Here is a 26,679-nt window from a genome sequence, read left to right as displayed (position 1 = left end):
GCCAATGTACACATGCTACACATCTCTCGACCACTGACCTATGTGAGTACAGAAGTTTGAGAATGTCAGAGATCCCTTGATCCATCCTCATTGTTATCTGTAACCATTCCATAAATGAGTTGAAGCATGCCATGATTACTCCTTGAAGGTTGCACACCAGAGCACCAGTTGGAAAACTCACAAGGAACTCTCAATTGAGTGGTATAATTCAGATATCCATGCACTCTTAGTGGGAAAGCTTGTTCAACAGGAATGTGGGTTGGGCAACAATACTGTAATACCAATTCTCTGAGTTGTGTTGGGTGGTACATTTTATATGTGACTTTTGAATTCTTGTTGCTTCATCAATGCGTTTTTTGCTACCCCGGCTGCAGAGCAACAGGACAACAAGAGCAACATTTATATAGCACCTATAACACAGCAAAACATGCAAGGTGCTTCACAGAAACATTAGAAAACAAAGGGCAGAATAATGTGGTCTGAAAAAGGTAATGTTCCACAACAACGGCGATGTGTTATCTCGTGCGATGACATCAGGTCGCATTCCCAACCTCATAGCACCAGAAAACAATAATGCAGTCAGCAGCCTGTCTTAGTGTTGGGTACTTGAGCTAATTAGCAGTCCAATCGATTGCAATAATATGTGCTGAGTGTGATAATATGCTCAGAATGTGGGAAAAATGCCAGGTGGGGAACTTGTCTTTTCCTATAGTTACATGGTCAGGCCTGATTTCTAGGCAGCCGTTAGGTTCAGTGTTTGACTTCAGCAGTCCAGCCTGCTGTGAGTTGTGTGAGCAGTTATTATTTGTGGGGGTGAATTGAGTGTAATTTAGCGGTGCTTTAAACCTGAGAGTTGTCTGCAGCTTGTGCACTTAGTGCCTCATCTGCACTTCAGCCTGTATGGTTTAAGCAACATGGAGATAGTGGTCTCCATGGGTGACACATCTTCCAGTGAAGAGGAGAGGAGGATGAAGAGGAGAAGGAGGCTGAGAAGGAGAGAGAGAAGGCCAGATGGTCAGGATGCACTGGAGGTGCATGAGGATGCTGCAACTACAGAGGCGTAGATCAAGGCCTTTTGCTCCCAGTCAAGCAGTCAAGGGTGAGGACGAGTTACCTTTGAATGCCTGAGACACAGCGACTGAGGAGATTCAGGCTATCGAAAGCCAGAGTGACATCTTGGTGTGAGATTCTGGCAGGAGATATTGTTTTCAGCTGTGTGGGTGGTCATCCAATGACAGTAGCTGTTAGGGTCACTGTAGCATTAAAGTTTTTTGCAACTGGATCCTTTCAAGCTGTGTGTAGAGACCTCAGGGAAATAACACAGTCTGCCACCCAGCACTACATCAAGTCTTCACTGATGCAATGTTCCGATGGATAGGCCAGTACATTGTATTCCCCATGGACCATCACAGTCAATTTGAACGAACAAGAGGCTTTGTGACGCTGGCAGGTTTCCCCAGCATTCAGGGAATAATTAACTGCGTTCACATCACCATAAAGGCTCCAACAGGCCAGCCCTACACATTTATGAAAAAGAAGGGCTATCACTCTTTAAATATGCAATGAGTATGGAGAGCCGATGCAGACACGATGGGCCAAATGGCCTCCTTCTGTGTCACTAAAATTCAGTGATTCTGTGACCACCATTGTCGGAAGACTGCACTAGGTGCCTAGGCAGCTGCCAGGACTCCTCCATTCTTAGGACCGCTCAGGTGCCAGACATGTTTACTGGACCTGATGCCATGTATGGTTGACTGCTGGGTGACAAGGTGACAATGATACCCTTTGAAGGAATGCCTCCTGATGCCTGTGAGGGTTTCTAGAACAGACGCAGAGAAGAGGTGCAATGACAGCCACGGCACAACCAGGGTCATCGGAGAAGAGACAATTGGGCTCCTAAAGATGGGGTCCTAATGCCTGGATAGATTGGGAGGAACACTGCAGTACGCTCCAACCAGAGTGTTGCTGATGGTTGTTATGTGCTGCACTCTGCACAATCTTGTGCTTCAGAGAGGGGATGCCCTGGAGGAAGAGGAGCCACAGGAAACCAATCAATCCTCTGATGATGTGATCGATGAGGATGTAGGGGAACCACCAGATGGAGAAGTGCAAGGGCCTGCATGGGAACATAGATGGCCATGACACACTTGAGGCCTTAATAATACAGATGCTCCAGTAACTCGTGCAGCCGAGGCCTCTGAGCTGTCTATACTCCCAATGCCACCTTCACGGAAAAGCCATTCCAAAAGTCCTTTCAGCACAATCACCTGCGCCATCCATCAACCATTGTTGCAACTTGACACACCTTCCACTTTATATTCTGCGTGGTCCACATCCCCCGTAATTTTCTTAAACCAAAAGTAATCTATTCCACCTCTGCATGATGGCTTTGAAGCACATAGTTTATTTACAATTGGCCAATGGGCGCTCTCAAGGATCCAAAATCTAAACGCACCCATGTGATTTGACATGTGTCTACTGTGGCATCTTTCTCAATCTCTTCCATGTGCTGTGGTGTAGTGCTCCCCCCTCACATTCAGTTGCAGTGGAGGGAGGCTGCTTATCCACTTTCTCAGCCTGTCATGGATGACTTTGGCTGGTATCCTCTGTGCGGGTGAGACCTTGAGGGCCCCGCCACATTTGAAATCTCCTGCAGAGCGGCAGCTGGCCCTTCTGTTGCCATGGCACTCGAGAGTGACTGTGCCAATGGTGAAGGGGTGGAGAAGGGGTTGCCCCCATCAGAAGTGCCCTGAGAGGTGATTCCAGATGGCGGCAGCTGCTGCTCAATCTCTGCCATGATGACCAATTGGGCTTCCCTGCCTTCCTGAGAGGGACATGAACTGGTTGAGTGTTGAGGCTCCCAGTTTCCCTGGTTCTGGACACCTGAACACAGAGCCAGGGCGATGGAGTACAGGTCAGACCACATACCCATGATTGCTTCTATATTCTGCTGGGTTTAACCCTCCAAGGCAATCACCAGCCTGTTCCTGGAGGAAGCATGGCACTCTGAAGATTGGGCTATGGCAGAGCACATGGCCTGGATGGACACCTTCCATTAAAGCACTCTTGCCTATAAACAAACAAATAATGGACTCAATTTATACTCTGGAACATGAGCACATATTGAATTGTTATGATGACTTAACATGTGATCTCAATTCTCTCTACACAGGTGTTACCTAATCTGCTGAGTATTCCCAGCATTTTCGGTTTGCATTCGGATTTCAGGGTGAGGACTGCAGATATCCTTCCCTAAATGACATCAGTGAGCCAGATAAGTTGCTCCAACAATCAATAATTTCATTGTCAACATTACTAAGATCAGCTTTTTATTAAATTCCACCAGCTACCATGGTGGAACTCCTTTGGTATCTCTCCCAAATCTCCATGCACCTCACGCTGGACGTCTAGTATCTTCCGACTTACGGATGACTCCAGTTACTTAGGAGACTCAAGCACTCACGGCATGTCACTGCTGACATCTGCAGCCTCCTGGAAGAAAACCTGGAGAGGAGGGAAAGATAGTATTTGTGGAGGATGACCGTGAGACATGGGTGCGAGAGGAAATAGGATAAGGGTGAATGTTAGTGTTGGCTATTCAGATGGGGATGTGAGGTACCTGGAGAGGGAGGGATGAGTGGAGCCACAAGGTGTGTTGGTCTGACAAGTGCTGTGGCACTTGGTACATGTAAGTGTTTTTCCACTCACCTGTCATGCCCTCCTGAGGTCCTGCATCCACTTGGTGCGCTGTCTGCAGGCTAAAGGGACCACACCCCTGCTGCTGACTTCCTTGGCCTTTTTCATCCATGCCTGCTTGATTAAAGAGACTGCCCTCTTCCTCTTGTTCTTGGGAAAATTTGCCTCACTGCATGTTCCTCAGATCGCTCAGCAGGGCTACCAGGTAAGAATAGCAGCACAGTGATCATGTTACTGGATTAGTAATCCAGAGAGCCAGATTAATGTTCCAGAGATGTCCAAATCCCACCATGGCAGCTGGTGGAATTTAATAAAAAGCTGGTCTTAGTAATGTTGACAATAACATTATCGATTGTTGGAGCAACTCATCTGGCTCACTGATGTAATTTAGGGAAGGATGTCTGCTGTCGTTACCCTGAAATCTGAATGCAAACAGAAAATGCTGGGAAAACTTAGCAGATGAGGTAACATCTGTGTGGAGAGAATTGAGATCACATTTTAAGTCAGTGACCAGTCATCAGAACAAATCAATTTGTGCTTATGTTCCAGAGTAGAAATTGAAATCTATTACTTTTTTGTTCAAAGGCAAGAGTGCAGTAATTGAGCCAAGCAATGTGGGTTGGGACATGTTAATTTCTCCTGTGAAAATTCCTTTCTGCAAAACAATCTCTTTGTCATCATGGATGTGTCATTCCATTCGTCGAACCCAGCAGTTTTCACAGGTTTACTTGCTACCCTTACAAACATTTATCTCTGCATTTGACTGAATATATCTAGGTAACTATAGCTATCATTTTATCTCCATATACATCCTGTACTGTAATTGTACAGTAATAATCTCACTTTATCTAAAGCATGTAGCATCTTATGTGTTGGACACAGTGTTCACATTGTCAGACAAGCCAAAAAGCTCAAGCTGAAAAGATATCATGAGAAAAATGGTCTTTCTGAATCTGATTATCAATGATTTTTCAATTTTTGTCATTTATATTGTTTAAAGGCTCCTTAGCTTTTTGTTCATCGTTAAGGGATACATTTTGTTTTTTTTTTTGCAGTACTGTGTGCATTCCTGACATCTGTTAGAGGGTCATAAAGATAAAAAAAGGGCATTTGATTTATTTTCAAATAAGAGGAAATTATGAGGCAAAGCATGTTTTGTGACGTTAATAATTTCCTAATTATCTCCCTGATGTAATGTCAAAATTTGATCTCTTTATTTAAGGACCTGTTCTAACACTTGTAAAATATGACACTTCTGTTGTACATATACCGTGGAAGTCCATAATATGCCATTTTAAATTCCTTTTCGGATTATTTTTAATCTTTCAATCTACAGAAACATCCCATTTAATTTGGAGAAAAAGAGCATTCAATTCATTAATGTATGTCATTTGCCAACTTAAATGTAAGATATAAATTGTTCTCAGACCTTATGGAAAGAAAAAAAAATATCTGGCGTGGTTTCCCAATCCCCATAGCCATGCTTCTTTGCTGTAGGATGGTGGGCACAAGAAGATCCGTTCATGATTATCCTCCTGGAATATGGCTGCATTATAAAAGCAAGGCAAAACCCCAACAATATTGTGTTTTGTCCCAGGTTGATCAACCGACTTTTGTACTCTTTACCATTGATCAGTACAAATCTTTTAGTCACACACTCATTATCCTGCAATAAGACCTTTTATTTTTTAAAATAAGCATATCCAAGGCTGTCTAGGCTAAGAGTAAGGATATTAAGGACAGTGCCAAGGATAAACATTGTACTGTGGGACTTCAGGTTTTCACTATCCTTGGCAGAATCTGAGAACTGTTGTTTTCAATTGCATGACCTGGCTCCTAGTAGCTACCAATGAGTGTTTCACAACATTTTTTGTATTCAGTTTCCCTGCGATCCCAGGTCTTTTCCCAAAATTGTTCTGTTGCAACTGCTAGAAGAATTATAAGATTGTGTTTTGTTGTGACTCAGTTTTTGATCTAGCCACCCCCCAACGACATGTTTGTCCTACGTTCAACGCTTCTGCAGATGTGCAGAAGAGATCAGAAACTGAACAACACTGACGATTGAGCTTACGTGTTATTACAGTGGTAGAGCAACTCTGCTCCTGTGTACTTCACCACTCAATTTTTATTTTTCAAAGTACTATCATGCAATACTCTGAGAAAAACTGGTTCAAACAGCAGTATGATTAAAATAATCAATTCCTCCACCATTTACTATTGTACAATATTATGTCGAAAAAATCTTCACATTCAGCAGCAAGTGTTCAGTAAGCCTTTTCTCCTTGTTTGCCTATCATAGACCTGTGATGATGTCCAAAAGGTATCATTAAGTGATGCCACTTCTTGCCAGTGATACTTTCAATAATTAAGAACATAAAAAAGAGAAGCAGTAGGCCATTAGATCCTACAATGCTCCACCATTCAGAATGGCTATCCTTATAACTTAATCCCATCTTCCTGCCCTATTCCCATATCCCTTGATTCCCACAGCATCCAAAATTTATTGACCTCAGTTTTGAATGACTGGACATCCACTGCTCTCTAGGGTAACACATTCCAAAGATTCATAGTATTTTAGTTAAGAACTTTCTCCTCAGGTCAGTCCTAAATGGCTGACCCCTTATTCTGAGACTGTGGATCCTCATTCTAGGTTTCTCAACCAAGGGAAACATTCCCCAGCATCTACCCCGTCAGGCCTTTTAAGAAAGCTGCATGCTTCAATTAGATCTTTTTCATTTGAGGGATTATAGGCCTTGTCTACTTAATTAATAAAAATGGTGAAAAACCAGCAGCAATCCATATGTGATCATTATCAGTGATTTATTACATGATTTGGAAAAAGTACAAATTATTAGAAACTTTGCATGACTGCTAGAACACCTCAGAAGTTATATTTACTTATAAAATATAGATTAACTGGAATGGATGATAGGGATCTGAAGACCATTAAATCTCCTAAGAGAATTGTACATTGCTTTGGCTTAGTATATTGCACTGTACTTTCCTTCTGTTGTATTGTCTTTCTATTGTATTACCCTGTGGAAATATCGCATCAGTAGATTGAAATGTAATACAATCTTTGCACCCAATAATAGCACTGTTGCTGTTCATTGAAATGCATGGCTGTTTCTGTTATTATTTAGATATTGAGTTCAGACCAACTGCAAAGTCCTGGAGACATTAGAAATAATTACAGGGGATGTTGTTAAGGCTCAGCTGCAGCCACTGCAACCCCTGAAAATTGACGAGCATCTCTGGGGCTTGGCTGTAGTAGACACAACTGTTTAAGCAGACTGTGCTGCAGCCATCCGTGTACACTTTCATTTGTTTAAATGTTTAAACATTTATAGATCAGAGATTTTTAAACTACTGCCTATTGAGAAGTGGATGCGCAATCCCAAAAATGGTCTGAAAAGCACATCAATTAGCATAAAAAGCATTAATAATTTACATAAAACATATCATCCTGACCTTCATAAACCTCTCATGCTTTTTGCAGGGTTAAATTTAGAAACTAGTTAATGAACAGGAAGAGAAGTATAATAGGAAGTCAGGATCTATGCGAGACATTTTCATGTTGCCATCAAAACTAGGTGAAATTATAGAGCGCTAATATACAGAAAATGTGTTGAAAATCCCTGCTTTACATGTTCACAGCCTCGCAAGTGATCCACAATCTAACAGGACACATTTACAAATCCGTTGTGCCTCTTGGTGCACCAGATTTATATAGCAGTCATATTTTACTACAAGCTACCTCATACCCTAACATTAATTCATAAATGTTATACTACAAGTAGATCCTGTTCAGTCATTTGATCATGTTCAATGTTTCCCATGTTTCTGAAGAGAACATTAAGGTTTGCCTTTGGATTCATGAAACTCAATAAAAGGTTTTTAAAACCCCTTTGGAACGCTCTTAAGTTCCATTTATTGGTTGAATTGTTTCAAAACAAGCGAAGTATCAGGTTTATTGCTCAGACCATTTTGTTCTTGATATTACTTTCAAGTTAGGTTCAATGCTGAAAACAGTTCTGTGTAGAAGACTTGTTCATGGCATATATCAAAATGCTGAAGTTATTAATTTGTGGAAATTTGGAAAATTGCAAAACACATGAAAATGATGTGACTTATTTATAGACTATCAAAGCAAATGCAGTTCAAGGTTTGATCATAGAAAGGTTGAAGTGTCTGGTAAATATGATGTAAATATTTGATTTCTTTTCAGGAATATACCATTGACATATTTTTTGCACAGTCTTGGTATGATAGCAGACTTAAATTTAATGGTACAATGAAGGTTCTCCTGCTAAATAGTAACATGGTCGGCAAAATCTGGATCCCAGACACTTTTTTCCGAAACTCAAGAAAATCGGATGCTCACTGGATAACAACTCCCAATCGATTGCTAAGAATTGGGAATGATGGAAAAATACTGTATACGCTAAGGTAAGACTGTTGGATGAAATGTTTAATTGTGGTGGATCGACCAATTAACTGGGAACGCTGCAGTTCCATCTCCTTCCAGATAAAATGAAGAACTCAGAATCGACACCAAAGCTCAAGGTTTTTAAAAATTCTATGTCATTGTGGTTGTAAACTGATGTCTATTGGGAGTCATGCAGAATCTGTTAGCAATCAATTGGCTTATGGTTTTACAAATATACTGATAATCTATTTATGCACTAAAATGCTTGCCACAGTATTACTTTAAGCATTCATGTTCAAACTAAAGGTTTCTATTATTAAGTGTCATTGACTGGGGAATTAATGTGAGAGGTTTCATCCCAATTCCAATCCTGGAATCCTTATGGAATAAACAAAAAAACTCTAAAAATTGTACCCATAAAGTACAAAACTTGATATAAGCTTTTCAGTAATAATTAGGAGAAAATTGCAACTGGTCACAAAACTCTGTGGTCTTTTACAAATGACTTCAGTTCATGTTGATGATCAGACATTGGCTTAGTTTTTAAGTGCAGCGAGTCTGTTATCAGCATGCCTGTAAATCCACAAGCCAATGACCTCTAACAGAAAATGCTCATTATTTTCCTGAATGCTGCAATTATTGCATGTGTTAGGTAACATTTTTACATGTTTTTTTTTACTTTAGAAATACGTTCACCCATTTCTGCTCATGAGTAGCAGCTAGCCAGTCAAACTGGCAGGTATACTTGTATGAAATTGTGCATCACAAATTCAATAGAACCTGGCCAATCAGCATTTATTAAGGATTTTATTGAAGTGCTTAATCACATGTATTTTCAGATAGGTGGTGAACTTTGTGCAGTGAGGAAATTAGAATACCTAAGCAATGACCGATTGCACTTCTTTCCAATCCTATTTAATTGACCCTAGTCTGGCAGCACATCAAGACTGGTTTCGTGTAAAGCAGGATGAACTTTTGTGGCTCAGAGTGTGACCTATAAATTAAGTTCAGTGTAACCCTGCTTGGACATGTATTCATGAGTGCATCAACACTGACATAGACATCCTAGAGGTCTAGAAAGAGATTAGGAGGAACTATCACTACACAAGGATAGCCACCAAGTTAATGTGAAAATGGAACTGGGTCTACAGTGGCACCAGAGAGGACCGCAGCAGTGAAGTGCATTTAAATAGCACCTTTAATACCACATTTGGTCAAACTGTAGCCAATGGGTATTTGGGGAAAAACTCTCCTGTGGCTAGAATCATATCTGCCACAATGGAAGATCATTGTGGTTGTTGAGAGCCAAACATCTCAATCCCACAACATCCCTGCAAGAGTTTCTCATTGGGTGTTAAGGACTGTAACGGTTGATGTGGGACTGCGGAAATGGTACTGCCCAAATTATGATGTAGACAGTCCCATGGGAGTAGTAGCGCATAGCAGTGGGCCTGGTAGAAGATGGGATGAAGCTAGCAATGAATCAGGACTTTATCCTGTATCTGTGTATATAGTTTTGTGCAATTAATAAACAGTTTTTAAAAAATTCATTCATGGGATGTGGGCTTCGCTGGCTAGGCCAGCATTTATTGCCCATCCCTAGTTGCTCTTGAGAAGGTAGTGGCGAGCTGCCTTCTTGAACCGCTGCAGTCCATGTGATGTAGGTACATCCACAGTGCTGTTAGGAAGCGGATTTCAGGATTTTGACCCAGCGACAGTGAAGAATGAAGGTATATTTCCAAGTCAGGATGGCGAGTGACTTGGAGGGGAACTCTCAGGTTGTGGCATTCCCATCTACCTGCTGCCCTAGATGGTGGTGGTCGTGGGTTTGGAAGGTGCTGTCGAAGGAGCCTTGGTGAATTCCTGCAGCGCATCTTATAGATGGTACACACTGCTGCTACTGTGCGGTGGTGGTGGAGGAAGGGAATGTTTGTGAACGTGGTGCCATTCAAGTGGACTGCTTTGTACTGAATGGTGTCAAGCTTCTTGAGTGTTGTGGGAGCTGAATTCATCCAGGCAAGTGGGGAGTATTCCATCACACTCCTGACTTGTGACTTGTAGATGTTGGACAGGCTTTGGGAAGTCAGGAGGTGAGTTACTCTTTGCAGGATCCCTTGCCTCTGACCTGCTCCTATTGCCACAATATGGCTCATCCAGTTCAGTTTCTGGTGAATGGTAACCCCCAGGAAGTTGATAGTGAAGGATTCAGTGAGGGTAATGCTATTGAACATCAAGGGGCGATGGCTGGATTTTCTCTTGTTGGAGAAGGCCATTGCCTGACACTTGTGTGGCATGAATGTTACTTGCTACTTGTCAGCCCAAGCCTGGATATTGTCCAGGTCTTGCTGCATTTGGACATGAACTGCTTCAATATCTGAGGAGTTGTGAATGGTGCTGAACATTGTGCAATTATCAGAGAACATCCCCTCTTCTGATCTTATGATGGAAGGAAGATCATGGATGAAGCAGCTGAAGATGGTTGGTCCAAGGACACTCCCCTCAGGAACTCCTACAGTGATGTCCTGGAGCTGAGATGACTGACCTCCAACAACCACAACCATCTTCCTTTGTGCTCGGTATGACTTCAGCCAGTGGAGAGTTTTCCCTCGATTCCCGTTGACTCTAGTTTTGCTAGAACTCCTTGATGCCACAGTCGGTCAAATGCTGCCTTGATGTCAAAGGCAGTCACTCTCACCTCACCTCAAGAGTTCAGCTCTTTTGTCTATGTTTGAACCAAGGCTGTAATGAGGTCAGGAGCTGAGTGGCCCTGGCAGAACCCAAACTGGGCATCAGTGAGCAGGCTATTGGTAAGCAAGTGCCGATTAATAGCACTGTTGGTGACCCCTTCCAATACTATGCTGATGATCGAGAGTAGGCTGATGGGGGCGGTAATTGGTCATATTGGGTTTGTCCTCCTTTTTGTGCACAGGACATACCAGGACAATTTTCCACATAGCTGGGTAGTTGCTAATGTTTTAGCTATACTGGAACAGCTTGGCTAGAGGCGCAGCAAGTTGTGGAGCACAAATTTGCAAGCATAAGGATACAAGCCTCTGGACCTCTCCATGAGACAACACAAAACTTTACAACAGTTGAGAGCCAAACATCTCAACCCCAGGCCATCACTGCAAGAGTTTCTCAGGGCAGTTCCTGAGACCAAATTAACTTCAGCTTCTTCATTGGCAGCCTTTAAAAGGTCAAAATAAAAGCTGCTTGTCAATATTTGCTGCATTTGGAACCCTTAACCTAATGACCATCTTCAACTTGAGAGAGCCTAACACACCCCAGTACTCCATGCAGTTACAATATCGTCGCACTTGTTATGTCAGCAAGACATGAAATAAATCCAAACTGTGCACATCAGACTTCACTCTTTTCTTTTGCTATTTTTAAAATGGACTTTCTGCTGAAGCCAACAAGATGGCAGCTACAAATCACATGACCACAGGAAATAGCCCTTTATTTTGGAAGCTTCCACCAGAAGTTACAAAAACGAATAAATCCACCTCTCAGCATTGTGGACTCTCACACCCAATTGAAAGGATATTATAATGATGAAACCAGGGGACTTACAGGGATCAAAGCTCATTATTCTTGCTGAGGTGCTAACAGGCCCATCTCATACTTGGAACCGCCAAGGTCCATTTCGAGGGACGACCATTGAAATGACCATTGACAATGGATGGCATTTGCATCTTTGTCGCTTACTCCTCTAGCGGACTCAAAGGTTCTGCCAGACAATGGCTTCCCAACACAAGATCCTCAGCATGGATGGTGACTCTTTCAAAAGCTAATGGCTGGGCCATTATCAGTCCCGAAATCAAAGCCAGTCCCAAATGCTAGATAAATATCCCTTTGAAATCGCAGTGGAGAAATAAGGTCACATGACTCAAGTGACTATTTTTGAAATCTCTATATTCCTTTGAGAACTGAAAAATCCTCAATCTGCTGAATTACCAGCCAATCAAACAGACCTACAGCAGAACTCCCAGCTGACCAAGCAGCTGGTCACTATGGGCAGAATTTTCTGCCTGCCGGGCGGCCGGGCCTGACCCAATCTCTGGTGGGCGGGGAGCTGATCCCCGCCAGTGAAGCGGGCCGCACCGCCATTTTACATGGGCGGGCCAATTAAGTTGGCGTGACGTCCAGCAGGAAGGGGGGAATCCCTAAAAGCGAAAGTGCGCTCTTTCACACATGTGCACGAAAGAGCGCACATCTCCCTGAGGCTAAGTGCAGCCTTAGGGAGATCACTTCCACTCTGAAAAATATTAAAAATAGAAAATAAAAATCCTTAACATGTCCCCCTCATGTGAAAATGTCATATGAGATGGGACCTGTTCATAATTTACAGATAACATTATTAAAATTTTGAAAACCAACCCTGCATGAAACCTCATCCCGTCACTGGATGAGGTTTCATGTTTTCTCTATTTTCCGCTGGGGCTCCTGGCCTGCCCGCCAATCTTAAGGTTGGACAGGCAGGTCCTTTAATTGTTTAAATGATCCTGTCAATGGCCTCAATTGGCCATTGACAGGTCGGGGGGGTGCGCAGCTGATTTTGCTGCGCCCCTGCCTTCCTGAATATTTAGTGCCTTCCTGAAAATTTAAATGGGGTGGGATGACACCGGGGATTCCGCCCGATTTCATCCCGTGTCATTTTACATGTCGGCGAGCAGGCTCTGCTCCCTGCTCACTGACTGCAAAATTCTGCCCTCTGTCTCAACTCCTCAAAGCCTATTTGACTTCAAAAGTCTCTGATCATCGCCTGCCAAGCAGTCTAAGCACGGAAACCCCATTGTGCTGCGTGGTCATTTATTTCAAGGATTTTTGTCTTCAACCAGGAGCTCATCTGGGCTGAACTCCACATAAAGAAAACATCCTCTGGACTTTGACATTTTGGACTCTACGAATCACGTGAATTAATATTCATTTCTGCTGTCCTTTCACTGTTAATACCCATGGTTGTAAAAACTCTCTATTTTATATTGCCCTTACTATGTATATATATATATATATACATATATGTGTATGTGGTTGCGAACACTCGCCCCACCCAGGTTTGAATGTGTGAAATAAACTAACCTTCTGAGTTAATCATAAAGAGAGTTTGCTGTGTGTTACTTATAAAATTGAGCCACACAAGCTAAGGGTTTGGGAAAACACACCACAGCCTAGTTTAAAAATAATTCACAAACACGGGTTGGCGGTGAGAGGAAAACAAAGTGCAGTTTGTCTCTCTCCTGTCCGTAACACACTATTAACATTATGTGGTTACATTTAACCAGGAACTCAACTGGGCCAGTCACATAAATACTGTGGCTACTCAAATAGATAAAAGAATGCGTATTCTATGACAAGTTGCTTATTTCCAAACTCTCCAAACCCTTTCCAGTACCTACAAAGATCAACCCCCTTCACCTCTCTGGGGGAAAAAAAAATCTTTCCTCATCCCCCCTCTATTCTTTCTACCAATCACTTTAAATCTATGCCTCTTGTCACTAACCTCTCTGCTAAAGTAAACAAGATCTTCCCATCCACTCTATCCAGGCCCCTCACAATTTTGAACATCGCAATCAAATTTCCCCTCAGCCTTCTCTTTTCCAACGCGAACAACCCCAGTCTATCCAATCTTTCCTCATAGCTGTAATTTTCTCATGTTCTCATGTTCTCAGCTGAGGTCACCTCATTCCAATGCAGGTGTATGAAGTCTGAAATGTGCTAGCATCTGCAGAAGTCTCAAGAAGCAAAAGATTACACAATTAATGGGAGAATACTCAGAGGTTTGAAGGATGTGAGAGATCTCCGAGTGAATTTCCACAGATCCCTGAAGGTAGCAGGACAGGTTGATAAGGTGGTTAAGAAGGCATAGGGAATCCTTGCATACATTTGTAATGAGAGGTTATGGTGAAGTTGAATATACAAGTAAATAGGTTGAGTTTTAAAATTTGCATTAGGTGATATGTAGGGACTTGGCTTTTCAGCTATTAAATTTCAAAAGAGAGTTCAGAAATGAAAAGGGACTTTTACAGCTTACAACATTTTCATAAGTAAACTAGGGAAGATTATTCAATTTTATTTTACCTGAAAGTGGAGGCAATAGGAAAACATGAATGATTTTTATATTTAGGAAAAATTAAGTTCCAAGAAGTGCTTAGGACAATGGAGTCTAAGATGAATGGGGAAAAGGATATTTAAGGAAAGATGTTTAGTTAAGTTTTGTTGACTGTGTGGCGGAGATGTTCTGTGACCAGCTCTGTGCTGAGAAAAATTATGAATTTGAAGTAGCCATCCAGCTTCAAGTTAGAGAAGTCTTTGTTTTCAGAAAGCAATCTGTTCCTGAACTTCCTTTGGATTTCCACAGAGTGGAAAGAGTGCGAAGTTGTGTTGTATACCTTTCTAAATTGAAAGCAGTTTTGCCTTAGGTAATACTACTGGATTTTTATGGTTAAAAATCTATAAGGGAGCTGTTGCCAAGTAACTTGCTTGTGTGTTCTGGCCAAGTGAGCTTGTTGGGGAAATGTTTTGTTAGTCTGTTTTAACTGTGTAATTATAATCTAATGTGTTAAAGTGTTTTCCTTCTTGTTAATCAATCTTTTAATTTTAAAATCCAGAAGTGTTACTGGGATTCTATGCTCTGGGGATAAGTAGTTTTCCCATCATTTTCAAAATACAAGAAAAAAGTTATGATCAGTAAGATAAGTTTCCCTCTGGGATTTGGCTTGCTTCATGAGTAACATCAGCTGTGGTTGTAACACTCACGATTGGGCGAAGAGCCCCCACTTTGCGCTGCTAATTGACCACCTTCCCACAGGGTGGCCGCTAATTGGCCGTCTGATGCTTGATTCACTGAGCTGAGACAGCAGGGGGTGGGAGCAAGCAGACTGTGCACTCTCCTTTCCACATTCCTCCCCCTGCCAAAAACTGTAAAATCCAATCCTATGAATAAATGTATTGTTATGTATCTATAGTACCTTCTCATTCTATACAAGCTATATAAACCTAATATATTCATGAGGCTCCACTCATTGTGTGTACAAGATGGCTGTTTTATAACAATGGTCACTGTTTTAAAAGTCCTCCAATACAGATTGCATTCTTCTTTGGAAATTCTGAATTAGACATCATCACAATACCAGTCAATTTAACAAAATAACATTTGCATTAATGTGTATTTCAAATCATTAAAATTGGCATTAACTTTGATTGGACAAAGTTGTTCATTTTGTTTGTTTCCTTTTTATTTGCCACATTAGGTTGACCATCAATGCTGAATGTTACCTTCAGCTCCATGACTTTCCTATGGATCATCATTCCTGCCCTCTGGCATTCTCGAGTTGTAAGTGTTGCATAATGTACACCTTTGCTTCTAATACAAAATAATTTGGGATATAAATAATGCTGTAATAACAGCAAATTACTAGGTAGGTGCATCAAGTAATCAATGGGCCATTATCTTTAGTACGTAATAGCCCAAATGAATTTGATGGTGCAGTGCAGCCTTGTAGTATGCAGTGATCTTTCAAAGCGCCATCAGTCAAATTCAGCATTATTGTCTTAACATGTTAGCTTCCTTCTCACTGGTCACATGCTTGTGACAAAGTATCCTATCTAATCTAGTAATGCCCAAAGTGCACTGCGGTGTGAATAAAATGTGAATAAAATAAAATTGTTTTAGAATAGTGTGAGTAAAGCTCTCTCTCTTGTTATTTAATACAGATATTTAAACAAATCCTCTCAGTTACTTGAAAGCAATTTATTATTTTTTTTCTCCAATAAATAATGTGAACAAAATACTTTCATCATTTTTGTGTGAAGACGACTGTTATCAATTCTTGATTCTTGGAGGCTAAATATATAATTTGCATTTAGTTTTAGGAAATACAGAATCATAGAATGGTTACAGCACAGAAAGAAGTCTTTCGGCTCATTGTGCCTGCACTGGTCCTCTGAAGGAGCAATTCATCTAGGGCGGAATCATTCAGTCCCTTTGGCAGCGAGCATCATGGCGGTTGTGATCAGATAATATGGCAAGAAGGCTAATAATTGGTTTTACGCCATCGTGCAACCAGTTTGCAATCATCCGCTCACCCATCAATGGCGTGCTGCGTTTCCGGCTGCCACACATTGGGAATCTAATTTCAATACTTCTGCATCTCATTAAAAGCCCTGCTCGCTGGAATTATATCCCCACAATGAATTATCTGAGCACACGCCGTGCTTGCATACCAACATGTTTCATAACTGCACTTCCCTTGGGACTTCGAGGTTTGTTTGCCTACCTTGCTTCAGGCAGCACTTGCGGTCATCAGCACCAGGCTTCGCAGATAGCGCCGCATCACTTTTAGGGGAGCTCAAGGGCAGGCCTCATGGGTAGGTCTCTACCTACCAGACTAGCCGTAAGGTAAAGGTGGTTTTTCAGTGGCTGCAGGGTAAGGGCTTGCTTGGGGAAGGGGGAGAAGTGGCCTCAGGCAAGGGAAGAGGATGCAGGGAAAGGGCTGTACTGGGTAAAGGGGTTATCCCAAGGTGTGTGCGGGGGGCACATGTGGGCCTGTGCAAGTCACCTGTTCCCTAGTGGGTTCCACGACGTACTGGTCTAAAATACCATCGTTTAGGTATAGTTGTGAAACACATCGACGTGCAATCATGTCGGCATGACCCGGATGATCCAGCGTTGAGGGGATGATTCTGGATAGCAAGACTTACGGTGAGATGCTAAAGGATGGAAATTAGGTTCCCAATGTGTGGCAGCGGGAAACATGGCCCCGCCGCCTACCCCCACCCTATTGATGGATGGAGAGGACGATCGAAAACTGGTTTCATGACAGCATGAAACTGATTTTTGGCCTCCTCACCATATTGCCTTAATCCACCCTCCCTGTCTGCCATGACACCCGACATGAATGAGGCTGGAAAATTACAGTCATTGTCTCTCTGTGTTCTTCCCACCAACATGAATTACTGCACATTTCTCGGCATTAAATTTCATCGGTCACTTGTTTGCCAACATATTTCACCAACATGTCTATGGCCCTTGGCGGGCACGCGTGATCGGCAGGCCCAGGAGCAGCCAGGAAACAGGACCCCGACTACAATCGGCCCATGACTGCCATTTCACGCTGGCTGGCCAGTTAAGGCCCGCCCAGTTTGAAACGCTTCTTCCCAATGATTGGGAAGGGCTGGATGGGAGCACTGACCTGTCAGGCGCCAGTTCCAATAGTGACCCGGCGGGAGGTTTGAAAACAGCAGAGGCAGCACCTTGAAGGCTGCCAGGGAAGAACCTGGAGACTGAAGCTATGGCCTCAACTGCGGCTGGAGATACCAGGGGGAAGGGCAGGTTGGCTGGGCATGGCACCTCCCCACTCCCCGCCCAACCAGTTTTCGGATGAATGCCTCATAGTCCTCTTGGAGGACATGGCTGCCAGGAAGAACACCCTCATCCTCAGAGATGGAAGGAGGAGACCACCGCACCAGGGGAGGAGGTGGCAGCCACGATGTTGTGCGGTGCACATGGGTGCAGTGTTGCAAAAGGTTCAATGACCTGCTGCGCTTGGGAAGGGTCAGTACCGTGTTGGCATGGATCAGTGTGGTGAAGTGTTAAGGGCTGGCCATGCCCCCTCCCTATGGAGTTCAGGGGTGTTAGAGTCTGAGTGCCAACTGTCAGTGACGCCGGAGCTGGCCAAGGGGGTGAGCCCTGGCTGCGTGGACCGAGTGCTGGCTGCGTGGACCGAGTGCCTTGCGACTCAAAGGTCATGACTCAGATGTTCCCTGCGAGCTGTTCCTCAGGTGGGGTTGGCCAGACTGCAATGGCGCTGCAGGTAGAGAGTGGACTAATCAATGTTCTTCTGTCCATTTAGGAGAAGACAAGGTATAGCTACATTGAGAGGTCACGGACAAATGGAAGCCCCCAAGCCTCTTAATATTGACCAGATTTAAGCAGGCCGCCTTGGAGCTGCAGAGCCGCCAGGCACCTCATTCAGCCACTCGTGGAGAAGCTGGGGTTTCAGATGAAGGTAAGAGTGCAGTGCACAGAGGTGAGAGTTTCGGATTGTGCAAACATTCTTGTGTACTCTCTTAATTAATGGGAGCTTCAAAACTGGAGTCCCCATTGATCATTGAAAGATGATGGCACCATGGTGCAGATATACATTGACTCACCAGGGTGCCTGGCATAAACAGTGACAGTGTGATGACTTAAACTAATGCCAAGTTGTTGTTCTCCCTTAGAGTCGCCAGCTCACACTCATTCGCAGGACCCTGAAGAGCCACCCCTGATGCCAGAGGACCGCTGGTGTTCAGCTACACCTGCGTCACACCTGCTCTCTGAAACAGGCACCAGCACAGATACAGCACCTTGGTGGGTGTTAGACATTCAGCTAGAATGTCAGTGCATAGCAGTGAGGGCACTTCACATTTGCTTGAAGTTCAGGCGGAGATAAAGAGAGCCTAAGGCGCTGGCGGTTGGAGGACTGCTGGAGACTAGGACGATGTTGAATCAAAGGCAGATGATGAGCCTCTGGAGTTCGTCCATTAGGTGGCAGATGCTGGATGTCCAGCAAGATGTGCGGGAGGATCTGGTGGACATCCATAAGGGTATGCATGTCATGGTCTCTGTGTGAGGAGTCCATGTGGAGCGTAAGCACTGTGTTGACCCTGAAGGTCGAGCGCATTGCCACTTCCATTGAGAGAGCAGCGACTCTCATGGAGAGACAGTTCCAGGGACAGAATCAGGGGTTCCTGGGTTGTGCTCGGACTGCAAGCCTTCACACAGACAGTGATCTCAGGTTGTCAGTGCCAGTGTGGGAGATGGATGAGGCACCCAGTATTGCAGCTGGGTGCGCATCCATCATTAGTGAGCAGGGAGGTCCAGAGCGATCTCACGTTGACACACAAGCTGCTTATCATCTCTGTGGGCTCCTCTCAGTGTGCTCTGGATGTCAGCCACAGCTCTTCTGCCCCTCTGCCAGTGACCGTGGCATCTGATGAGGCTGAAATGACTGGGCCAGCTGTGGCACTGGCCAGTCCCTCCCAGGCAAGTTCAGCCCCGGCTCCACTTGACAGAGGACAACTGCCAAGGTCATCAAGGCCAACAAGACAGCAGGGTCAGCAGCTGCCTCCAATGCCGCTGTCAGCGAGGGGGAGGTACCAGGATGCAGCACTTATAAATGTAAGTTCAAGGCACCATGAGCACAAGAGGGACTGTTCACGGGTGATCTTCTGTTCTGTGATGTTTTGTTTATATGTTTAGTGGTGTGGAAATGAACATCAGAGATGGTCATGTTAATTTGTTTTGAGTGTGAAAATTATATAAATTTTGCTTTTGTCGTAATGGCCTGAGTATGCTTCAATTTATTTTTGCTGCAGGGTATGCTAGTTTGTAATGCTGGGTGTGAGTGGCTCTAAACTTTATTGCACAGGCACTGAGTGGACCTTGCGCTCAAATGAAAGGGTCATTTCAGACATCCTGGATGGAGGCGGCAGCCCTGGCATGAGGTGGAAGCAGATCTTTAGCAGCCTAGCTGAACGAGCGTTGGTTCAAGGCGTCCCTGAAGGATACAGAGATCTGCCTCCACATCCTTAGCGTTCTCCTCACCGTGCTCCACTTCTGACTCGCTACTGGACTCATCTCTGTGGCCTGTGGAGCTGCCTCAAGATCCTCTTCCTCCAGTGGATACCCCCTTGCCAGTGCCAGATTGTGGAAAGCTCAGCATGCAACCACTATCAGTGACACCCGCTCTGGGGGGTATTGTAGTACTCCCCCAGAATGATCCAGGCATTGAAAGTGCATCTTCAGAAGAACAATGGTCCTTTCTATCACCGTCCATGTGGAAGCATTACTCTTACTATAATGCTGCTCTGCCTCTGTTCTTGGGTGGCAGAGAGGGGTCATAAGTCACCTTTTGAACAGATATCCCTTGTCACCCAGCAGCCATCCATCCAGTTGGGCTGAAGCACTGAAGAGCCCCAGCACCTGGGAGTGTTTGAGGATATAAGCGTCATGGAAGCTTCCAAAGCACCTTGCATAGACTTATAGAATCTGCATCTTGTGGTCACAAAATAATTGGATGTTCATTGAGTGGAATCCCTTCCTGTTGACGAAGGCACCCGGCTGACCCGCTGGTGCCTTGCTGGCCACATGTGGACAGTTGATTACACCCTGGATGCAGGGGAACCCAGCAATCACTGCCCAGCAGTCTTCTGGCTCACTCAGCCTGACTGGCCTCATTCGTACGGAAATGAATAAATGTCATTACCCGTCTGAACAGAGCTTCTGTCACCAGCTTGGCACAACTGTAGACAACTGATTGGGAGACTCCACACAGATCCCCCACTGACTCCTGGAAAGAGCCGGAGGCATAGAAGTTCAGGGCCACTGTGACCTTCAGAGCCATTAGCATGGGGTTTCCACAAACACAAATGGAGCTGATCTCAGGCCCAATCAACTGACAGATGGAGATCATAGTCCCCTGTAGAGGCGGAGCCTCCTTTGGCATTGCAATTCAGACATATTGAGGTAGTTGCATCGCCACTTGTAAACCCTGGCAGCAGGATAGTGGCATCTTCTGCGTCCTGTTCCGCCTTGGACTACCTACTGGCCCTGCGCCCCTTGTGTCTGCACCTCTCCTCCCACTCGTCACTCCGTTGGGATCTGCATAGGGACACCTGGCCTCCTCTCCCCTCTGCCCCTCTCTTCCTTCTCAGAGGAGGTGCCTCCAGCAGAGACCACAGTCCCCATTACCAGGTTAACAGATGCTGTCTGATATCTGGAAGGGTACACAAGATCAAAATTGGCTGGAGGCCTTGGAGACACCAATTAGTCCTGAAACGAAGCCTAGAAATGCTAAGAATGATGTTCAGAACTGAGACGAAGCTGTCAAGTTCCAAGAGCAACCAGCAGCACACTATCTCCCAAACTCCTCACTACCTACACTGGCAATGCTACTGACCCTTTTTGTCTCACCCTTGGATGAGGTTTTGCAAAAAGTGGGCTGCCCGCCTGCCCATTTTGCCTGTGTGATGAGTGCAAAATCGTGCAGGCAATGTAAAATCGGGTTCAATGTGTTTTTAATGGCCCTAATTGGCCTTTTAACTGATGGTGGGTGTGGCTCTGACACCCCCATGTGCCTGTCGACCTGAGGATTGCGTGTGTGCAGGATGATGTCGGAGCGCTCTCCCGATGTCATCTCGCGCGGTTTTATGCCTGATCGGGTCAGATGCACGCCCGCCTGCAAGGCGTAAAATTCTGCCCTTTGTCCTTTTGAAGTTCTATAGTCACCGCCGCATGGTTCACAATCATCCAAGAATTTTGAAATTGCGCCCTGTGCACCAAGATCTAGGTCATTAATACATGTCGGGAAGAGCAGGGGTCCTAACACTAATCCCTGGGGAACTCCACTATGAACCTTCCTCCGGCCCAAAAAACAACTGTTCACCACTTCACTGCTTCTTGTCACTCAACTAATTTCGTATCCATGTTGCTTCTGCCCCTTTTATCCCATGAGCTGTAACTTTGCCCACAAGTCAGTTGTGTAGCACTTTATCAAGTTTCTATTGGAAGTCCATGTACACCACATCAACAGTCTTCTCATATTTGCTTCTCTTATTTGTCTTTTCAATTCTCCTCTGAACATTCTATATTCTGCCAGGTTCTCACTTGTATTATCCACCTAACATCTGCTACAAGCACACTTTTACTGCTTTATCTTAATCGCTATCACTCCCATTGTCCAGGAAGCACTGGATTTGTTTGCCCTAGACTGCACTTGAACTATCTCGTCTTTAAATGCAGCTCATTGCTCAGGAGTCAGAGCACTTACTTCATTCTGGAAAAATATTGTAATACAGCAAAATGTCTCCAGGGATCTGAAGTTGCATAAAATTACTAGATTTAACTGAACGTTTGAATCAACTTACAGCTCATTCTAACTACTGCCTATCTTAAACATTCTACATGTGATCAACAACTAATAGAAAATCTGAAAACATTCTCATCTTGAACTAATAGGAAATCCCTGACTCTGTCTCTCGCTTGGAGCTGAATTTCCTACCTGAGTGGCTGTGTTCACAATTAAATAGTTGTGTTATGTCTAATTATTATCCAGCTTTACAGCTCATCATTGGAGACGAGAGGCGAGCAGAGTAAAGGGGCAGTGTGTATGCGGAAAATAGCAGGGAGAGAAGAGGGGAAGAATAAGAGAGCAAAGGTAGGAGGTCTGAGGTATGGTGAACCAAACCATCAGTTCTCCAATTCCACTCCAACAACATGTAGAGGCTAGCTAAAGCTGTTTCCCCCTCAGACAAGGAAATATCTGCTGATCAGTGTGGTGGATTGAGTGGATGGGGCAACTGTATGTTATACTTCACTCTTCTGTGTCCACAAAACATGTCTGTGGGGAGCGAGTTATGGTGAGCTGAAGCTTGGCATCTGAGGGGCCAGAAATTCATTGTCCTACTATTCTTGACCTAGGCAAAAACTGGTTGACTTTGCTTGGGGATAGGGTGTTTTTGGGGTAGTGCATTGATTAGCAACACCTACCTTCTCATTCTATCCTTGAAATCATACTCAGTTAGGGGAGGCTGGGACCAAATTGCTCAAAGGGTCAAATGAAATGGGACGATCATGGTCATGTGGACAGGGAACAATCTAACTTTTCAATTATCGGGAAGGAGGAAGATACCAACAAGGGGGATGATGGACTTCAGAGCTGGGTAAGAAAGTGTTTGCTCTGAAGGGTGGCTGTAAAAGGAGTGTTTTGGGGCATTGCATTTTTGTATTTCTAGGGTTTCCTAGACCTTTGATGTTCGGAAAAGGGAAAGCTTTGGATTGTTAAACTTCAAGCTTACTTTCAGGGGGTTTCGCAGATTAATCAGATGACCAGTGTATGTAGATGTAGAAAGTTAACAAGTATCAAGGGTTCTTTATAACAGATTGGAGATCCTGCTAATCTTTTACCATATCCCCTATAGAACTGAGATAGGAATTACTGCCTCATGGAGTCCTTGGTCCCAGTAACCTCCCCCCACGGATCACCACGTGCCTTGTAAGAGGTCCATTACAAATGAAATCATAAACTCCTGGAAACAGTGGCCATTTGTTTCAACCCAGTTTCCACCATTTCTCTGGGAGTTCTGCTGGTCTGCCATCGTATTTACAGCAGGAGACTTATGGAACCCATGCAGAATTTCCATCCCTGTGCATTAATATACTTTTGGTCTCTAGTGAGCTATGTCATGTATCCAATTCAAACAGAAACCCCCCCAAGGTTTCTTCAACATTGAAGTACCACCTTAGCCATAGAAATCAACCTTTTCCAGTGCACACGCCCGACATTTTCATTTCCTAATAAGTCCTTCAGAGCTCCGAATGTTAACTCTGTTTTGCTTTCTACAGATGCTGCCAAACCTGCTGAGTTTTTGCAGCACTTTCTGTTTTTATTTCATCTCCATTTCCCACTTGGTTCTTAATGTGTCTCAATAAAGAGAATACTGAATCCATGATCTGTTTATAGGTGCTTTTTGTTATGCCCCAAAACATTCCTTTTGCTCTAACCTCGGGTGTTGCTCTAACCACCTATGGCCAATGGAAGTTAGATTGAAAATATCTTAAAGTATTCACTCAGGACCAACATTTCCCCTAAGTTGCATAGGTGCGTAGTCTGGCAGAACATGGGAATGTGCCGCACAAGGAACAAACAAGTCACATTGAAGCTACATTCCCTTTAAGATGTGACTGCAATCCAAAATGCAGGCAAGCTTTTATTTTGCTCTCCATGGGAGAAGAGAGACTTATTTCATTTTTATCATGATAACCTTACTTCCAAGTAACACCAGTCCAGGTTTTGATATAAATTATACTTGTGCATTACATCGCCAGAACAGGAGTAAGCTACAATTGTTTAGGATCATCTGCATCTTTTGGCAGTGGCCCTGAAATTCTATCAAATGAAAGGATTACCTGTAACTTTCCATCAGGTTTCTGTAACTTTGGTAGTAGATCGGACTGAGCCCCACAGAATTAAGGAAAGCCAATTTCTGTTTAATTACAATAGCCTTCCACTCAGCCTTAAAGCTGGCTGAGATGCGGTGTGGCAGGTCACATTGAATTGTACTTGATCTCAACTGAATGTCAAGAGAGTAATCAGCATCATTTAAATAACTTTACCTGGGAACAGCTGGTGAACGGCTGCATTAGACCTTGTGGCCTGCCATTGACCTATTCAGCCAGCAGTCCCTGGCATAGCCAATGAGGAACAGATTTTCCTTTCTTAAATTGTTTGCGATCAGAATTGGAGCAAAGAATGCTATCACTCCTAGTTAAAGTGCTAGAAGTGGCTGGGGTGATTATTTTGCAGGTGGAATAGATCCTAAGGTATCTCCCACTGCACTTCATTTGACTTATGCCCAGGAGCCCACAAAACACAAGCAGGGAATCCAGACTAATCTGTGCTGTGGCATAAGGCATTTGCTTTTGAAGTAGACTTTTGAAGTCAGCATGAGTTAATGTCTTGTTGCTTTTCTATGTCTCATAAATTTCATTTGCAGATGGGTACCCGAAAAATGAAATTATGTACCGCTGGAAGCACGATCCAGTTGAAATTGTTCATCAAAAACATTGGAGACTTTACCAGTTTGCATTTGATGGATTCAGAAACACCACTGATGTAATGCACACACAATCTGGTAAGAAAACACAGCAATGTTTCTGCAAAAGTATTACCTTTTCTGTCACAATTTTTTTTATAACGTTAGATATGATTACATTCTCACCAAACAATAAAATATTTTCAGAACGATAATTCCCTTGGTACCTCAGTGGTAAGTAGGCTGTCAAGTGTGGCATTGCATGATAAAGACCATAAAGGGTTGGTCTGATATCTAATCTGTACTGAATTATATGATCTTATCCAAGATAAGAGTAGCATTTCCACAATAGTTTCAGCAGACCTGGGCTGAGAAAGGAGAAAACTGAGTTAGGGTCTGAAATCCTAATCGCTCTGCAGAGTTTCCTGCTAGACCTGTGTGCATGTGTATATATATTATATGCTGACATTGTTTAAATTCACTCTCGCCACTTGGGCAAGCTACTAAATACAGCTAGCGCCTGTGAAACTATACCCAGCATGCAGCAGTACCTTCCAAAGAGGACTGGAGAAAATTGAATGGAGACACGAAACACACTAAAATCAGGCATTGCACCTGATGCTGACAGTTTTCAGACAGATGGGGCAGGTTAAGATTGCTCCCAGAGAAAAGAGTGGGAGGGAGGAGGACCTGGAAGCAAGCAGCAGCACCTGAAGGAGTGTGAGAGATGAGGACCTGGAGACAGACAACAGCACCTGAAAGAGCTATCCAATCCAGTCAATTGCAACTGCATTCTGAGAAAAATCAAAGCATAACATCGCAGGAAAACAAGTAGGTGATTGGTTGGTGAGTATTTTTCTCATTTATCTTACAAAACCCAGTTAATTTTAAGGTTTTATTAGTAATAGCAATGTTTATTAATCATACTAAAAGATATTAGATTGGCTGTTGAATATTTTCTATTTATCATAACTAGGGGATTTGAATTGGATAAGTCGAATATTTATTGAAATAATAAAAATATAAGCATAGGCAGGACTAGAGACATTAATTTCAATTAATTAGTCAAATAATTCATTAATTCCATGCTACAAAAATGGTTGAGCTTATGGCGCAGATTGAAATTGGCAGGTATGATGTGGTGGGCTTCACAGAGACATGGCTGCAAGGGGATCAGGACTGGGAGCTAAATATCCAAGGATATACATCCTATCAAAAAGATAGGCAGGTTGGCAGACAGGGTGTGGTTGCTTTGTTAGTAAGAAATGAAATTAAATCGATAGCAAGAAATGATGTAGGGTCAGATGATGTCGAATCTGTGTGGGTAGAGCTGAGGAACCGCAAAGGCCTCCAAACAGTAGTCAGGATGTAGGGCACAAGATACGCCAAGAGATAGAAAAGGTGTGTAAGAAAGGCAAGGTTACAGTGATCATGGGGGATTTCAATATGCAGGTCGACTGGGAAAATCAGGCTGGTAGTCGATCCAAAGAAATGGAATTTGTGGAATGTCTACGAGATGGCTTTTTGGAGCAGCTTGTGGTGGAGCCCACTAGGGAACAGGCAATTCTAGATTTAGTGATGTGTAATGAGGCAGATTTGATAAGGGAGCTTAAGGTGAAGGAACCCTTAGGAGGAAGTGACCATAATATGATAGAATTTACCCTGCAAATTGAGAGGAAAAAGCTGGAATCAGATGTAATGGTATTACAGTTGAATAAAGACAACTACAGAGGCATGAGGGAGGAGCTGGCCAGAATTGACTGGGAGATGAGCCTTGCAGGAAAGACAATGGAACAGCAATGGCAGGGGTTTCTGGGAGTAATTTGGGAGACGCAGCAAAAATTCATCCCTAGGAAGAAGATGCATACTAAAGGGAGGATGAGGCAACCATGGCTGACAAGGGAAGTCAGGGACAGCATAAAAGCTAAAGAGAAAGCATACAATGCAGCAAAGAGCAGTGGGAAACCAGGGGATTG

At 43.7% G+C, this 26,679-nt stretch overlaps 1 protein-coding gene across 1 annotated transcript in view; it reads left to right on the top strand.

Annotated features, from left to right (window-relative positions):
• gabrg1 (gamma-aminobutyric acid type A receptor subunit gamma1) overlaps positions 1–26,679 on the top strand; it is a gene marked incomplete at its 5' end in the record, with an annotated part of 111,143 nt that overhangs the window by 27,968 nt on the left and 56,496 nt on the right. The window contains 3 exons of the mRNA XM_041190138.1: positions 7,925–8,145; positions 15,379–15,461; positions 24,665–24,802. Of these exons, the coding sequence (XP_041046072.1) occupies positions 7,925–8,145; positions 15,379–15,461; positions 24,665–24,802 (442 nt within the window). The remainder of the gene's footprint in view (positions 1–7,924; positions 8,146–15,378; positions 15,462–24,664; positions 24,803–26,679) is intronic.

The sequence above is a fragment of the Carcharodon carcharias genome, chromosome 1, assembly GCF_017639515.1.
Source record: "Carcharodon carcharias isolate sCarCar2 chromosome 1, sCarCar2.pri, whole genome shotgun sequence".
NCBI classification, from domain to species: domain Eukaryota; kingdom Metazoa; phylum Chordata; class Chondrichthyes; order Lamniformes; family Lamnidae; genus Carcharodon; species Carcharodon carcharias.
The sequence above is the reverse complement of the archived record's forward strand: the minus strand, read 5'-3'. Positions and strand labels throughout refer to the sequence as shown.